We start from the raw sequence: 19,496 nt of genomic DNA, 5'->3' as shown, positions 1-19,496 counted from the left end.
AACGTCAATAATACATTTACTAAACCGATTCCTATATTGTCGTATGTCCTATATGCTGTGCGTAATATCTGATTGTGAGCTGGACTCATTGTACTGAAATGGTTGTGTAAACCGTGAGCAAAAGGATCGTGTAAAGAAATCTCGAGATTGAGAATAAAAGGACGTTAACAGGACGCACAAAGTCTGTCGTATACATAGATACGTGTAAAAAGGACGGCGACGACTGTGGAACACACGTCATATAATACCTATGGCGTATTATACGAGAAAGTGTGTACAGTGTTGATCGATCGAGAGGACAAACGTAGGTATACGTACGAATCGGTCGAGACGTCGAAAAGCGTAGCCGACATAATATTATACACGAAATTCTAAACTGAATCGAACTAAACCATAATATTATGGTTTCTAAAGTTGAATTATCATGTTGCGAGCAAAATAAACTTTTACCTATAACGATTCACGTTGCATACTTCTAAACACACTTCTCGCGACCAACCAAGAGCTATAATCAAACAAATATAATAATTATTCACCTACAAATCCGAGATCTAGTTATGATACATATTATGTATGCAGTAAGATTGACATTAGTCATGAGTGACAAACAACGATATATTATCACAGCCGGCAAAATAGCAGCTTCACACTTTTCCGATTTTTTAAGACGCCGTACAGTTCGTGTTTAAATTTTTTCCCGTTACATGAACAGCTTTTATAACAAAACAGAATATAGATTACTTAATTTAATATATTTAATACATTGAAATGATAATTTTTAAATATTTTTTCTTTTGAGTTGTGAACATCATAGTATAAGGGTTTGATGTACTATTTAGACCCACCAAAAATTTCGTTGACTTATTTGTAACCATTATAAATTGTTGTTAACAATAAAATAAAATAAAATAAATACAATAAAATATATTTACAATGTCTCATTTTAGACATATTATAAATAATAATAATAATAATAATAATAATAATAATAATAATAATAATAATAATAAAATATAAAGGGCTAATATCAGTATTCTAATATATTACAATAATGACAGGGTTCATTGTTGTAGGGTGGGAAAGTATTTTATATTTCTTTAATCCGATTATTATTATAAAATATCTGAACTGGGTTGTTTTGTTTTTATGCGGGCATATTTTTTCTCAGAATATGTGTACATTTTATTTTTAAGTAGAAAAAAATCTTATGACAAAAGTGCCATGTGTATTAAGTATACTCTGGATTTATATGTAATAAACTCGAGTGTCTAAATCCAAATAGTATTCAAAAGTAGGAAAAGTTGTAGTTTTTATAGTTTATAACATTTAGCGAATCTACCCTGATTTTCCCAATGGCTCCGAAAACAGTTACACAAACTTGATCGAAGCAGCATTTTCAACTGTGTCTGAGCCTGAACGATTAGGTTTGGTTAGGTTAGACAGTTGCTAATTATTATTGTTATGTTATTGAACCCCATCGTTATCAATCCTCCGTCAACATGTATAGTGAACATACAGGTGCAATTTCATGACGTCTCTACTGAATTTTCCGGAAGATCTTTAGTCGACGAGCGACGGAAAAATTATCTCTGAATGGTATCCTATATGGTCTTTGGCATATTGTTAACTAATATAAATGACTCGATGAAATGTTACATTAGAGGCGTAATAAAATGTATTGGCGCCGACAACACAATATAGCAAATAACAATGTTTAAAATACGAGCTAAGAACTGTAAATAATTTAAAAAAAACTACTTATATTTTATACTTTTTATCTATACAAATATCCCAATTCAAATCAAAAATCAATTTAGCGCGTCTTCTACAGAATTCAATAATAATTTGTTGGTTTTTGAATAGTTAGCTACTGACAAATTATATCGTCGTGCAGACGTTAAAATATTATTACAAATCAGGCTGTTTTTTTTTTTATTATTATATAGTTAAGACTCGATGCGAAAATTAAAATTAAATACAACGATTAGGCGTAGGTAAATACTTACTGGAGTGAAATTGAATTGAGTAAACAATCATAATATTATAATATACCGCGGGCTTAACACGTTGTTTACCTAGACGATTATACAATATCGTTCACCGGTACCGGGACACTCTCTGTGCATATTTACAAAGCGGTATTATTAACAGTGTCGTATATGCATAATCGTCGTGAGAAAACGAGCGCCTCCCCCAAAACCAGGTAATTTTATTATTACATAATTTAATTAGACCATCGTGAATTCGACACACTCTGTCTCACACACACACACACACACACACTTGCACATATTTATTTAAGACTTTGCACGTGGTGTAGTAATTTTATTATTGTACACCCGAGCGACGGCGCGTATTGCGTTTCGTCCGTCTTCTTTGACAGCGAGAACTGCATTTGTCCACACACAATTCTGTCCGGGACTTGTGCACTGCACTGCATACACACACACACACATACACACACACACACACACACACAAGTCGCCCTGACACGAAGAAAAGTAAACTTTCGGAAAACCGCGGTACCTCATTAAAATTATTTACGAAACTGTAATGAGCGTGGAGCGGATATTCGCGGAGACTTAATATTCGCGCCCGGGCCTGACGATTCGAAAGTTTGCGTGGAAATTACTTAAGCCCCGTGGAAGTTTTCTTTACGCGAACGAAAATCTTTTCACACGTAAATCGTTTAGGACACGGTGACTTGATTTGATAACGAGACTAAAATAAAAAAAAAAAAATGGTAGGTATTACAGTAAAATAGTTAGTTATTATAATGAATTATACTACAATCTTATAAGCCTTTATTATCTAAGCCAAAGAATTTCGTTGGAGGCAAGTCTGATAACAATTTTAAATGTAAGATTTAGATAGGTATCTACATGTACATATACAATATCAATACATTTGAATGACGCAAATTGGAAAACTTGAACCAACATAGAATATAAATTAAGTGCCATTATGAAAATGAAAAGTTTTGAAAGGTCAAATCAAATTAAAACCGTACCGGACGATTGAAATTTGAAACTGTAGTTTAAATTTAATATTTACACCCCAAAGCAATTGAACAATGAAGTATTCTTAACCTAATAAAATTATACAAACCAAAATAAATTAAATGTTCGGTTTTCAAGGAATCCCTGGGTTTTTTGGTGGTTAATTGATATATTATAGTTGGAAATATTATAGATGTATAATATAAAAAAAAATTACCTTATATTTTCATAATTAACTGAATCTTTTCTATATCCATGGCCCGAAAGAAATAACGTAAATGACGCTTGCGTCTTTTCGATTCACATTCGTATAGAATTTAAAGGTAGATTATTCACTGTCATAGTACTCCATAGTCCGAGGGTTCCCAGGTATTGGTACACAACGACGATTCGGATGACCGCGCCGAAGCGAAAATAAAAAATTCGAGAATTTCAAATTTCAAATCAATATGTTTTCCGTTATTCTGGATAATATGCGAACTTTCCTTACGAATGAATACAATATTGACTTCGTATATAATAATATGTACCTATATATGGTTTTCAATAAGTTTGAACAGTGGCCAATTGAGTTTAAGCACAAAAACATAATACAAATCATAACAAGGTTTACTGATTATATTTTGACATATTCACTGTAGCACCTACAGTGGGCAATAAACTCACATTTTTGCCGCGTACGGTTTTATATATTTAGCTGTATAGGTTCAATGAGATTCCTTTATTTGATTCAACAACGATGTCGTCGAACTTTTTCGAAACGAGTCTTATGACGATATATCACCTTTTTGTTTTTCGCCGACGGTAAAAATCCGCGTAAACACGAAATCGTGACTAATCGATAATATTATACAACCATACTACCGCTGTATATGCGATGGTATCGCTTCGTCGCAGCCGATTGTTTTACACCGAAAATGCGGAATGCTACGGCAATATCGTTTAATTATTATTGTACTGTTGGAGTGTTGTTATAATATTATTGGCACTCGGCGCTGCGCTTTGCCAAATCGAAATTATGCGCATACAGGTCATAGGAGATAACCTCCGCGGATATTGTAAAATATTAAATTTTACTGCAGGTAAGCGACGTCGCTATATCGGGGCTACCGGCGAAAAACCACGGTCGCAGCAGCTAACCGGTGTCGAGAATCACCGGTAGATATTATTATCATGGTTATTACCGCAGTTTTCCAATAACGGGGCCTCCAGCCAAAGTGTGCTGCAGCAGTGCACCCACGTAATAATAGCATTACACCTTCGGTTTGACGATAATAGTGATCGCAATTATATAATATAGATGCGATGTGGGTAGGGGCACCACAGCTGCTGTTGCGCGTGCGCGGGGTACATTTGCAGCCGAAACAAGAGCCCGTCGGGGCGCAAAGGGTTCGTGTGCGACATAACGTATTATTATTATTTAGTAATTAAAAACAGTGGCCCCGGGGGCACTCGGACCTGACGGAGCTTAGATCCTTTAATATACAGCACTCGACGGCATACGCACATAATGTATGTCCTGCTTGGTCCTCGTCGACCCTGCTGCCCGAGGCTTGTCTTATTTACGTTTTGCGACGCGCCTGCGTTTGAAACTGTTTTAGTTATCTCGTTGTAATTCGAAAAAATTAAATCGTAGGCACTTGCGCACTTTTCGCCACTATTGACAAGTCGTAGTATATTATATGCACGAGGATTACTACCAATTATTTCCTGTACACAACGGTACATTCAAAACATTTACACTAGTTTCAAGCTATAAGTACACTCATCGAACCTTTTAGGTTTGAGTTGAATATAATAATAATAGTGCTGTAGTAGATGATATTATTATAACGATTTATATATAAAAAAATTGAAACGCCAGGTTTTCCGCAAAAAAGAGTCCAATCTATCGTATAACAAATATAAAAAAAAACATAGTGATGTCTGGGTAATGTAAATAAATTATAAAACACCCTCAGGAATAGAGGCTGACACACCGTCTCCGCTGAGAATCGTTTTTCGAATGCAATGATTTATCATTGAATTCAAATTTAACACATCCATTACAATGACCTCCTCAACGACTACACTGACTATACACTGTCTATCGAAACCTTTTATACAGAAAAGTGACTTTTTTTGTTTTAATTTAATTGTACGCCTCATCATTCATCGACTAGCCTTAACGACCTCTGCGTTCCTCCAGAATTTCTAGAGCGAAGATCATTTACATTCACGTTAAAGCGTTTCATTTTTTTAGTATACGTTTTGGATATCGAGGAACATAATACCTTTAGCACCCCAAAGAAGACTTCTATCAGACATTCAGAATAACTTGTATAAATTTAATTGAAAGGCAAGAAAAACTCTATAATTTTACAGTTTTAAGGATTATTATGGTTCTCACTTGTATATATTGTAGATTGGAAATTTTCGTTGATTAAATGGAAAAAAAAATGGATTATTGTTATTTTTTATGGTTCAAAATTCAGAAATTGCAATCAATATGATTGTACATTCATGACTGTTTCAGTAAATATAAAATTGCTTACAAAATAATATATTTTTTTAAATTTATCTTATAAATATAAATATTAGTAAGAATAATATTAAGTTCTACTAGGTATTAGTTCCCTGAAATTGTAATCATGAAATATGAATAGTAAATGACACGTTTCACCAGCTAGTTTTTATCATAGTCATCTTTTATATATTTTAAGTTTTACCATCAATAATAATGCGTTATTTTAATTATTTAATATTGATTAAATATTGACATTAATCAGTTTTAAATTTTACAAGTAAAATATTTACCTATTAAGTTATAATGTTTAATCATTAGCTGATCATAATATAGTGTTTTTTTCATTATCGAATGTAGAGACACGCAAGAGGCTCGACAAAAATAGAATATACCTGAACACCTTCACGACGCACTGGACCCCGACAAAGAATCGGTCAAAAACTTTATGAAAGATATTTGATTGTACAATTTAATTTAAATTATTTAAGTACCATATAAACAAGTAAAATAAGCAAATGGTCACGTCTTTGGGCTTTGTTCTCTGATAAAAAAAAAAATAAAGTAATTAATCCAAAATTGTATACAGCATATGTATTATCTACATATGCGAAGAAAATTTAATTTAAATATAAATATTTCACCATCGAATTTAATTAATAAAAATATTTTGTTGTGAGTGAATTGCGTGTATATGACGGGAACAATGATATTATAAAAATCATTGATCTACATGCTAATTTTAGTCGGAGGGCAAACGAATAATAATTAACAAGTTACTATAGTGTTTTATGACAATTTTCACAAGTTAAATAATAATAATAATAACAATAAAATATTCAAAAACCCGAGAAGAAAATTTTAATCGAATATTTGTCTTTCTCAACTTCTAAAGTCAAATATTTGAATATGAAATAATTAAAAAAGTAAAATAAAAGTATTCTGTTGTTAAAAAAAAAACTTTCACCGTAAATCTTCAAAAAAATAAACTTACATACACCGAAAGCTTTACCTACATATTGTATTATTTTTTTTAATAATTTATTGAAGTTAAAGAAAACAAAATTAATATTTTTTTTTTTTTCATTTGAAGTTTTCCAATTTAATATTTTTTCCGGCGCATATATTATTATAAACAATACATTTTCCTGTCCAAGATTGGCTAATAACATTATAATAATAAACAATGTATTATTATTAAAAAAATATTATGTCTCTACTCCATGAAATGATTTTGAACAATATATAGTCTTCAAGACTAAACGCAGTTTTGTCCTTATATTATGCGATATATCTACTTATTTGTTATTTGATTAAATCGTAACGACGAGTAAACTATAATTAAATTACTATTAGTATATATATACCGTGCTACTGGTATTTGAACATAATTAAATCTATTTTAGATTGTAAACGGACGAAGAGACGTAATGCATTTATGACGATGCGCGACGGGCTAGGCCACGTTTTTCAGAAAAAAGTGTATTTCAAAAGTTTTATGTGGCAAGTTTCTAGAACGAAATTTGTACGTGGTCGATTTGTGATGGGTTGTTCTTTGAAATGGGTTACTTCTAAGTTTTCAACGGGATTTTGGCGAGTGTATGGGAAAAAACTACTGAAAAATTAAAAAAAAACCTTTGAATCGTCAAAATTAAGGTTATATATTTCGTCGTAAATTGGAAATTTATAAGTCCGGAATTTATAAGCCTGGACATTTAGCGAATTTCTTGCAATGTGCTCAAAATAGTATTATTTAAAATAATATTTTGTTTTAATTTTTAATAAAATATAACTTTAATTATTTTGTTTTTTTTTTCGAAGATCATAGGACTTGCGTCAATACAAAATATTTTACTCGTATCGAATACTCACGATTATTTTCTATTATCGCCGTGAAGTACACAAACCTCCATGGCTGCAATACTGCATGGACCTAAATATGAAACTCAAACGACGATAGAATACAATTGGCGGGAAGAGAATTTGCAAACAAAATATTTTTCATCATCACGACACGATATTACGGAGACTGCGAAATGCCGCCATTGAACCTTGGTATGTGAGACGTATTATGATGGATGTAAGAAGTCCGTTTTGCTCTCGAGTCAAAAACATCCGGTGGCATATTATAATAATATAGGCGAACTCACGAGGGCGAATAATTTTCTCGAGATTTACCGCTCCTAATTATTGTCATCCGTCGGTTTCGTTTTCTACAAACGGTTTCGGGTGACGTTGCATAATATTATCATCGCTAACGCCCTCTGCCCGTGATATGCAACACAATACGCTTTAGGGTCATAATTAATATGGCCGATTCACCCAAATCGTGCTCACCCCCTTTTATCCGTTTCCCTCCTTAACCAGCTTATCTGTACAGATCCTAATTTTTATAATTTTCAAGTATGCCTTCCTAATTGAAGATAATAATATAACATTGTTTTACAATACCGATTTCATTTTGTTTGTTTTTATTACATCGAAGGGTATTAAAATAATATCAATTTTACATAAAATATACAACAAGTAGGCTCACCCCCTTTTTTTCTTTAATATTGAAGTTTTTCAAAATCTGATTTTTGGAATCTTTAAATATACTCAAAGACCTTATTTTCATATTCTTGAGATTTTTTGTACCACTTAAAGAGTGTCCTGTGTTGATACGAACGTTTTTCAAATGAGAACCCCACTTTTTTTCTTTAAATTATTTAGCAAATAATATTTTTGAGGATTTCGATGTATGGAAATCAAAATTCGAAAGAGTAGTTTTCTAGTTATTACACATTTTGTGCTAAGGATAATATAGTTTATAATAGGGAAGAAGGACATGCTTATATAGTATACGTTGTTATCTACAGTCTATACAGATAATATAAAATAATACGTAATTTTATATTTATTTAGTCAAACACTTAGATAAGCAAGTAAAATCCTTCTTGATTTATTTTAAGTTATTTTTTTTATTCCATGTGTAGAACTGTACAAGCGTATCCCTATTATGGACTAGTATCCTTAGTACGAATTCTCCAATAACTAGGAAACCACACGTTTGAATTTTGATTTCCATACATCAAAATTCTCAAAAAAATTATCCGCTAAATAATTTAACGAAAAAAAGTGGGGTTCTCATTTGAAAGACAAAGGTTCGTATCTCCACAGGACACTCCTTAAGTGGCACAAAAAACTCAAGAATATGAAAATATGGTCTTTGAGTACCTACATTAAAAGATTCCAAAAATCTGATTTTGAAAAACTTCATTATTAAAGAAAAAAGGGGTGGAGCATACTTGTTGGATCACACTGTATGAACAATCCTTTTAGTCTAGTATTTATTATATTCAGATATGATTGCATAAGTTAACATATGGCTCTATATCGCATCATTATCATCTTTAGTAGGTATAAATGCAGTTTTTTTTTCTTTAAAGAAAACGATGTTTTGAATTCCAAATTATAAACATATTTTAAAAAAATAATCTGCTTGACAGTTATCAGTTATTTAGTTATTTTGAGAAAAAAAAATTTGTTCTGTTACTACGGTACACGACTGACATGAAAAAAAGTAAAAAAGTATTTGCAAATCGAATCTATTATAGCCGTATGAATACTAAAAAATTAAAAAATTTGAAATTTCGACAAATGCTAATGCATAACAAAATAGTGTGTGCTCATGAATATACTGAATATCATGTAAGTATATAACTCGATAATCCTTACACTTCTTCCCTACGTGTGATGTGCATAATATAAAAATGAAATTGACGTTTTATTCGACGTGTGAAATAATACTCCGAACTCAATCAAAGACTTGACGCATTGTATTGGCACAGTTGCATGCAGTGGCGTGATTTTCGAACGGTGGATGGCAGAAAAATGGTGAAAAGAAAACCCGAGGACAATACGGCAGCTTTACCAATTTTCAAATACATGTTCACTATATATAAAGCATACCCAAACGTATTTAATCTTTATACATAGGGATAACGAGTAATCTTGGTTGTTTTCATAGTAAATTATAAAAAAAAATATAAAATCTTTATTTTTTGAAGAATTTGTGAAGTGTTTTAAGTGAAAATATATGGTGAAATTTCTTTGATCGTTTTCTGAGTATGCAAAATTTTCGTAAATTAGAGCTAACAAGTATTTCGTATATTGCACCGCACCCGAGCACTGAGCAGCACTGTAAGGCATAATGATCTATGAAATTCAAAAACACTTGTTGCTGCCATCAACGTGCATGATTTTAATTCGAAAAATTAAAAAAATTATTCAAATATTTATGTAATCAAATAATTTTAACCGTTGAATAAAGTAGATCATTGGCTTTTGTATTGATGATTAACCATTTCGTAAAATGTTTAAATAATTTAAAATCTATGCGACATATTGATACATTTTAAAGCGATTCGGAATCTGTACAGAGATCAGCAATGATTGTTCTGTTTGAGAAAATTAAGACCTCCGGTAAACGTTGAAAAAGAACAAAGGTTCCAAAAATGTTTTACAGATTTCATTCATCCAATGTGATTTAGTACTATTTACCGTAAACATAATATTGTAATTCAATAAATTTGACATTCCGCTTAATCCCATTAAATCGAAGCTTCATTTTGACTTCGACGTTATACCCTTTTTTGCCATACATAATGTAACACGTTCGACGTACCTAAATATGACGTAATATGTTCATATTTTTCCAAGATTATTTTTATAACCAATAATAAAAAGGGAAAAAAACATATTCTCGAAACATCACTACGGGGGTGTAAGCTTCTTGCGAAAGTTTATGTAGTTACGTTTTTATTTTATTATTTCTTCTTTTGATCTGGAAGTGATGATGAAATTCCTCATAAGGGGGAATTCTAAGCGTAGTGCATTTAGTATGGAGATAAATATTTGTGTAAAAAATATAAATAAATGCAGATTGTATGAAAAAATTTGATTTTTGATTTTGAAAATTTTTCTTTGACAGAATATGACGAGATTAAACTTTTATCATAGTGCATGATCTTTCAGTATACCTAAGTTTAGTTCCTAAGCATAAAGGCAAAAAATAACCTTTCAGCTCAATATAGTTCAAATACCAATATAAAATGGTAAAACTGTTGAAGATGTATTTTTCCAAAAATGATTGAAAATTTCAAACCATAATATTATATTATTATGGTCATCGCAGAAATGTAATACACGTCTACAGAAATCTCACTGTACGCGTTTAATCCAATTTGTTTCCATTTTACCAAAATTCTAAAAGCAACATGGCAATTGTACTGATACGCTTATAATCCCAATTTGTCGACCGATTTCCAGATACATGTGATATACGAATCGTACGGAACAGACCAAGGTGGTCGTCTTACTAAGTATTGTCTGGAAAAAACCCATCATAATGGCAAAAACTAATTACCTCGCTGAGAATCTAAAATTCAGAAAGATCCATTTGATAGTACCAAATATTTTGCATTTATCAGTACCTATACAGTATTTATAAGTTCGCATTTTCCAGCTGTAGTAAGAGTTATAAAGAAAATTATATTGACTGCAAAAAAAAAAAAATAAATATAATACACGAAATATATTTTCATTAAGACAGTCGTAATTCGATTATAACGGAGGCTGAACATTTTATAAGTCTACCGAGTTTGTCATACTAGTTAACGACATTGTATTCGGTTATAATTGCAGAAAACATAAGTACCTGCCTATTCAACCTAATTCAGAAATTTAGAACATATTATTTTCGTTTAGCTCCATAAATAAAAACCTTTAACCACACCTAAATTCATACTTAATCAATTGATATTATTTCGACCGGAAGAGCCGCCACAAAAATGCTTAGGTAATGTATTACATGCAGTCTACTCGTATTATATACTGTAAGACAGTAATTATTGTTGAATACAATTAGTAACGTTTCATTTTCTCAGGAAAACAAATTATAAATAGTGTGAAACAATTTTATTTCCCACCTGAATGAACCTACTGACGGAACCATATTATAAAAATAATATGTAGCTGGTGTATAACACAATAATAATTATACACTCTGATTGTTAGAGAACAACGACAATCATTTTTTCGAGCATTTCGTACACATATTTTTAAACTATTATAAATAAAACAATTGTTTTACTTTTGTGAACAGAGCTATCATATATATTATTTATAATATGCGTACAGTGTCTTAACCGACTATTAAATTAAGGTTTTGAAAAGTTATAAAAGAATTTAATAACGTATAATATGCACATGCGCCGAAGGTGATCCTGGTTTTAATATTATCTGGCACGAGTGAGAAAAAATGAGTATAAAGAAGTAAAAACATAAACTTGTCAAAACAAAAATATCAAACAAACAAAAATTACACACATTTTATGAATTATTTTTTAATTTTAGTCTTATAAAAATAATTGAACAGGTTCTATACGCACGTCATATTTCATAATAATATCTCTAATTTAAAACATTTTAGACATGATAGATTTTTATATTTTTAAATAATAATTCTTTAGTGGGTATACTCATAGTGCATTTTTCTACTGAAATTGTTGTGATCGTAATGCAATAAAATCACAGCCATAATAATAATACTGGACGACGGCAAAAACAGATACTCAACTACACGTCAAGACAATTTTCAATAAGATACCAACCATCTACAGTAATAATATCATGAAATCAAATATCCATTCAATAAGGTATTAATAATAACTAATGTGACAACTTTCAAATCATTTGATTCTAAATTCCCTTACAGAAGCCTCAAGTTTAGCAACATATTTAGAATAAAATGTAATCCATGGAAGTACACTGAAGTTATCATATCCATAGAAATCAAATTCAAAAATGTTCAATATTTGACCAAAACCAAAAAACAATTGGTGTATTATAATAATTTATTTTTGTGTCATTTAAATTTAAATTTATATTCCATTAAGCCACGGTTGACTCAATTTAATATGTACTTAAAGCCTAATAATAGAAGTAAAACAAAAATAAAGCAAGTCGAGTAAAAATGTACCGAATAATAAATATGATATTCGTCAAGAAAACAATCCCATCTGGTGGAAACCTATTTTTTCTATTTATTACATCCGATGACATTTGCATTACAATATTTTTATTTTTTACCATCTCAACCCCCCAACTTTCCAAACCGTTGTCAGTTATAGATAAATAAATAAATTATTACTGAGCGACCTTTGGGTTTCGTTTTAATGAAGCTGTTTATAAAGTTCAGGATCTTCTACGCAGACGAAATAAATCGGTGTGATGTAACGAGATGACTCTGCACGTATGTTATAAAGTTTTTTGATCGACCAGTTTCAGCATTTAATAATTTAATTAAAACCTACAATATGATATGCATGAACTCACACTCGTTTCGTTTGAGATGTTCAAAAATTGCAAAATAATATCTTTCGTTCTTTTTGCTACAGTTTACATTGGGTTGATATTTTTTCGTTGTCAACATTAAAAATATCGGAATTTAGTCACTATTCTAATCGTATATTGGTACGTCGAGTATTTAATGACATTCATATTGCCGTTTGGCTTGCATTTCTGAAATCATATTATATTATGTACATCGTTGCTGTTTCATTATCTTCGTATTATGCATTTATGCGCTTGGGGTTGATTTTTTAACATTGCATTCCATTGTGATTTGTTCATCGGTTATTCTAGTTTTGTCGACCCAAATTAAATTTAAATGAATAATAGATATCTCATTCCTGTTTTTAAAATAATGTAATGCTTCATCTAATTTGTTTGAAAATTTTAAACGCAGTAAAGATTTGAGGTTTAACATTTAACTTAGATACATCTTGAGTATGTGCTTTACGAATCCTTTAGTCCATATCTTGCTTTTCTGTCCAAACTCTATGCTTAGGAATTTTATATTCAATTTTTGTACTACGTTGACGTGTTGAAACTATTATTCAACAGAAATTTATATTTTTTATTTTGTTTAAGAACATTTTTTTTCTAAATGTCAACTTAACAAAGAAAATTGTTGTTCGGATATTCACTGTATTATATTATTATTACAATTTTGAAGACTCTCAACAATAATTTTTTACCGACAAATGTATGTATTATTATTATAATTTTTTTTTCAAATGTTTGTATTATGCAAGTATAATTGGTACATAATTACTCCATATACATCATAATAATTGTTCGATTTATTATTTGTACGCTTTTTATTGTCAGATTTTAATAGGTTGGTGCATTATAATTTCTTAAACATTGCTTTTCTAAGGCCCATCAAAAAGCGGATGTATGATACATTATTATTATGCTCTTAAAAATATGAATTATCTAAATTAGAACCCAGTATTTATCGATATTTATTTTTGTGATCCTGGATTTTATCTACAATATTTATGAAATTATTACTGGCAGCGCCGCAATGGAATTCATGGATTTAATCTGTCATTTATTTATTTGTTGTCAGAAATCCAAAGCCATTTATATGTATTGGAATCTAAGTATTACAGCATTATAAGGTTGAGTAATAAATATTTCTGTATCTCAAATGCTTTTTCACAAAAAAAAATATATTATTTGATGGAACATTTATTTATTTTTATCCAAAATTGTATTGTGTTACTTAAAATAATATACAGGTAAATAGTTTGTAATTATTTTTAATCCTTCATGTGAAAATGTTTGAAATAAATAACTTCAGTTTTCGATGGTACCTATAATGCATTTAGCACACTAAAGTTGGATACTTGAATAAAATTGATTTTTGGCTTATGTAATATTATAATTAAAGTATTTCAAAATTATATGTTAGTTATTAGTTATTGTGTAGTTATGTATTAAATCTAATAATACATTTGTAATAAGGATTACATATTATTATTGTTTTACAAAAAATAGCTTCTACCCAAGGCTGCAATTTGCGGAACTGAATAGTTTATTGTGGATTTTGGTGATCGAACTTCAAAAGAACGGTTTTAAATTAAAGCTCATTTCATGTGGGATAATAAGGGTAGACTGTGAACGTAAAAAAAACACTATAATATGTATATATATTCATCAATAATGTATCTATGACGCTGATGGACGACGTACACTATAGGTATACTGTATGGGTAATATTAAATAGCTAGTCTGTAAACTATCAACATTTAAGGTGACGTGTGTAACAATAAAAATACAGTAATTATAACGGTTGAAAAAAAAACAATTGAGGATAGATAAGCTTTCAAATTCACCATTTTAGTTCGCAAATACTTGTAACGTTACGGGCAATAGCTCGTAGATACTAGAGAATGAAATAACATGTAAAACCTTAGGCATGGAACAAAATTTGAACGGAATGCGCTTTAATCTTAAGGAGACCCAGCCGTGCAACAGTAACTATTTATAAGGGTTGTCGTTTAGATGGTTTTGTCAAAATACTTAAGACCAATGAAACCGTAATGACACGATTCGGAGAATTTTCTACGTATTTTTAGGGCGGTCGCGTTTTGTTTGTGCTTATTAGACCAATAATCCGAACGAAACGACGCAAAGTACACTGATGCATGTCCAATTTCATTTTCCGAAAACAGATTTGGATTATTTTACCTTTTTCTTCGTGGCATAAGTACGTCGAATACGAATGTTTTACATTTACATAAATTAGCATATTAGGTACTCATCATGAAATATTTCGGGAATCAAAATCGGTTTTCCTAAGTATTAGTAGGATAAATAATTTAAAAACTCGAATGGGACGTGAAGACAATAAATAAACAAACAAACAAACAAATATTTTTAGTTTTGAGTTCGTACAACTATGTGGAAATATAATATCGCTGTTAATTCGAAATGTTATATTAAACTATGGGTACAGAAAACTATAAAATTTCAATAGTTATGGCACCGGCACTGATATTTATAGATATTTTAGAATACTGAATTTACTGTAGGTAGGTACAATTAGTTACATTTGTAAAGAGATTATTATTTTATCGCCACACTCCTTAAATTATATAAAATATCTTAGTATTTTAAAACAATAATATGGTCTCTAAGTAATTCCGAAAATCAGAATTTGAATAAATACATTGTTATAATGGACTAAATTGCGGTGGGGGGGGGGGGGTATTCCCCGTTTGCTCGTACAGCAGAGTACCCATACGACCTACAAAGTACCTATATACCTACAGACTACAGAGTACAAAGCACGAGTCTGAGAACAATGATTTTTTTATTATTTCATCTCTTAGCTAAGACAGAGGTTCTCAAATTGTCTGTTGCGCTTACCGAGGTACGTATATTATGACGAGTATTACGGACGAGCCTCTACTGTAATGATGACAGAAAACGCGAAACTATTCAACACAAGGATCTGGGAAAAAAATATTATGTTCGTTTCATCAATATTTTGCATTTTGGTCTATTGCCCGGCCCGTACCTCAGCAGTGTTGTGGTTTGAGATCCACTGCAGCGGCCTAGATACAATGCAATAATATCATAATATCATACGGCGCGTGATCCGCCAAAATGTTATCGCCACTCTTCGAACGTGCACACACACACACACACACATACACACACACACACACACATAGTTAAAAACAATAATAATAATATTAAATCATACGTCATTCAAGGTGGCGCAACAATAATAAGGAATATAAGGATTGCCATTAAACGCGGACTGACAGACGAGGAGCCCGAGTGGCTGTTGAAATGCGCGCCACCGGATTTATGGTTTTTAATAACGTGGCGCCCATCGGGTGCGGGCAAAGAATATATATATATATATATGTATACATTATGTCGGTTCTGCTTCCCGTACGACGAGTATTATATATTATATTATACGTCCTGAGGTTCGTGAGAGCAGGGCCCGACCGTGGTGCGGCTACAATCGTTGGGGGTTTTGGCGGGGGCGAGTGCGGCTCCCGTTTCGGGGAAACGACCTTAGGTATATGAACTATGTGGGTAAGCGTACAATATATTATTACATAACACTGTTGCAGGTGTATAATAATAATATAATGCTGGCTGGATGGCTGGCGGCGGCGTTGTCGGATAAAACGACGACAACCGACCGGAACCGTGGGGCAAAAAAAAGTTTCATTTCCTATCAAAATAAGAAATTATTACAACAGGAAGAGAACGAGCGGGTCGACTCGTTAGACGAAACAAAAATATCCAAAAATAAAGAGGTGGAATTCGCTCACTCCTTCATTAGGTTGACATTAAACATGGCATTGCGGGACGGAGAGGGTGACCTTCTTTTTTTCTTTTTTTTAAAAAAAAATAATTATTGTAGTATTTTCATCCCTTTTTTGTTTTTCGTTTTCTTTTCTTTCGATACTTTTTTCCCGCTCCCTCGCCGGGAAGTCAAATAAATTTAATCACGAGCGTTTAATTAAACGTTTGATTGAAAGACGCAAGAACAAAGAGCAACGGCTATTAATTAAACTTTCGAGTGGAAAACGTTTTGTGGAAACGGCTTAAACCTTTATAGGTGCCCACTGAGCCTTGTAAGAGAGGGAATATATTATTATATACCTTTATATTATTATCTATGAATACGCGTCTGCCTGGACAAACCGTTTAAACAAACATTTAATTTCACTAAAAATGTTCATTGTGTTCATCTTTTTCTGCTCATTTATGAACTTAGTAAAATAAAAATGAACTTAAAGCCATTTAACCCAGACAACAATCAGTAGGTAACAATACAATTGACGTTCGCAAATACCATAAACTCAGTACAACAGAAAACATAACGTTTAGGATATAATTTATATTGTGTGCATATCTGCTTTACCGTTACATTAATATTTGAAGTTTCTCTTTCCATCGGAAGCACGATTTGTGTACACACAATGGAAGACACAAAAAGTACACACTTTTGAAATGAAAAATACAAATTCCGATACACTGCGTACGAATAAAAGATGCATCAGAGGGTGGGAGAAGCAACAAATGGTGAGATACGAACTAGATCCATTATGAAAACCTCCTAACTGTTTCAAGTTAATTTGAAAATAATACATCAAGTTAAAAGCATACATATGAATATCTATATAACTGTAAATGAAACTAATTAATTAATTATTGTTTATGTCGATATAAGCTCTGGACATGGGTTTTTAAAATTAAAATAATACAATGAATATTCCTTAATTTTATCATTTATATGACACAAGTCAATTACATTTGCCTAAACCTCTACGGCTAGTTTGAAATAAAAAAATAATAGTAAAGTCAAAATCATTATTCAATTTGAAAAAAGCGAAAGTTGCTCTATATACGTGACTCAAATCGTGATAAATGTTAATTAAAACAAATTAATGGTAAATTCGTTAAATAATTTAAGTTGTATATATCCTAACTTAAAATGTTTAGAGTTGAAAATATAATTTGTCCATGATGTGTTTATTTAATTTATTCATAACTTATAGCGTTGAACTATTTTAACTAGGTAGCACGAGTTAATTTTTGTCATTAGGTTGCCCACTTATAGAAGCTATCCATTTAACTGTGGTTGATTTAAAGTTTTGAAAAAATTATCTTTAATTATGTTATGTGATAAATAATAAACAGCTCAAATCAAATTTTCAAATATAGAATCAAATATAACTCATAAGTAATTAAAAAATTTAAAGTTTACTTTAATCGGTGAAACGTTTTTAAAGAAAACCACATGTACATAAGTATGACAAATACTAGTCAACAAAACAATATTTAGTTTAAAAACTTCAACTTTTTATACACTCTGTTATCGATAATTTATTATTGTCATAAAGTTTGCATAGTACATACATTTTAAACATTTAATTTGGCGATTTATTCAACAAAATTTATAATATTGTTTTAATTCTAGATTTTCAGGTTCAACGTTTCAGAGTACTTGCATTTCGATATTTTATACAAACAATACAAACGAGATAGCAACAATTAAATAACGGACTGAGTCTAACAACTATTTTATTTGAGTTGTTATATTTGGAGGAAATTTTTGATCTCTGCAGACATAAAATGAGAATTATGTTTCACGTTTTATTTTAACAATGGTAGTTCATAAACATAATTTTGTTGTACATTAATTTAATAATTGTTTAACAAATTCACTAAAAGTACTTCACTGGAACGATCCGATAATAATCGTATAATATATTTTTTCCTTTTAAATGTAGAAATCCATTTGAAATTAATTAAAACATAAATTAATATTTATGTACAGAAGTTGTTTTAATTTTTAAAGATAATTACAATTATTTATGCAGATTCCTGTAGCTAATAATTGAGATAAGCACCTAATTCTTTAAATTCATTTTTTAAAATTATTTTTGCTGCAGTACTTTTATAGTTGGACGAAAATCCTCTATATACATAATATACCAATAAAAATAAGCAACTGAAAGGATTTTTTTGATTTATGTTTACGCTTTAGTTGATTATTACTGTTGGTGAGTAAGCATATTATTCAGTAGGTGTATTTTTTGATACAATTTAATTAAAATCTATTTATTGATATCAGGAATGTACCAATGAGAATTATAATAGAATAGTAAATGATCAAATTGATATATAAATAATGTATTTTCCGTTTGAAGTTTGTTGCAGTAATTGGAAAAGAAAATAAGCAGTAGTTGATAAATTTCACTTACCCGAGTGTTTGGAAATAGTTCTTTTGGTTTCATGTTCACCGTTAATTATTCCATTGGTGCCTGGTTGAGATTTATCTCTGAAAAATATAAACTGATTTATAATATATGTATTATTGTTTACGAGATTCTAACTCAAAATATTTAACACAGATTTGAATATTAAGCAGGGAGGCTTTTTTTATTCACATAAAGTCCGCAATTTGTAACACTTAGGTAAATGGTATTTAAATAAATATTTGTTTTTACAAATTAATACTATTTATTGTTAGATTTTATTTCTGTAGTGTAAAATTAAATTAAATTATTTTTTTGAATAGGAGGATGTTTGATTAATTACCTATAAAAACATTTAAATTACTATCT

General features: G+C 30.6%; 1 protein-coding gene across 1 annotated transcript in view; it reads right to left on the bottom strand.

Annotated features, from left to right (window-relative positions):
* The window catches only part of LOC111030556, a 67,603-nt gene that overhangs the window by 22,717 nt on the left and 25,390 nt on the right, over window positions 1-19,496 (bottom strand). The window contains exon 7 of the mRNA XM_022310104.1: window positions 19,134-19,210. Coding sequence (XP_022165796.1) covers window positions 19,134-19,210 — 77 coding nt within the window. The remainder of the gene's footprint in view (window positions 1-19,133; window positions 19,211-19,496) is intronic.

This window comes from Myzus persicae, unplaced genomic scaffold (genome assembly GCF_001856785.1).
Source record: "Myzus persicae strain clone G006 unplaced genomic scaffold, MPER_G0061.0, whole genome shotgun sequence".
NCBI classification, from domain to species: Eukaryota; Metazoa; Arthropoda; class Insecta; order Hemiptera; family Aphididae; genus Myzus; species Myzus persicae.
Note: the sequence above shows the minus strand (reverse complement) of the source record. Positions and strands in the feature narration are given on the sequence as shown.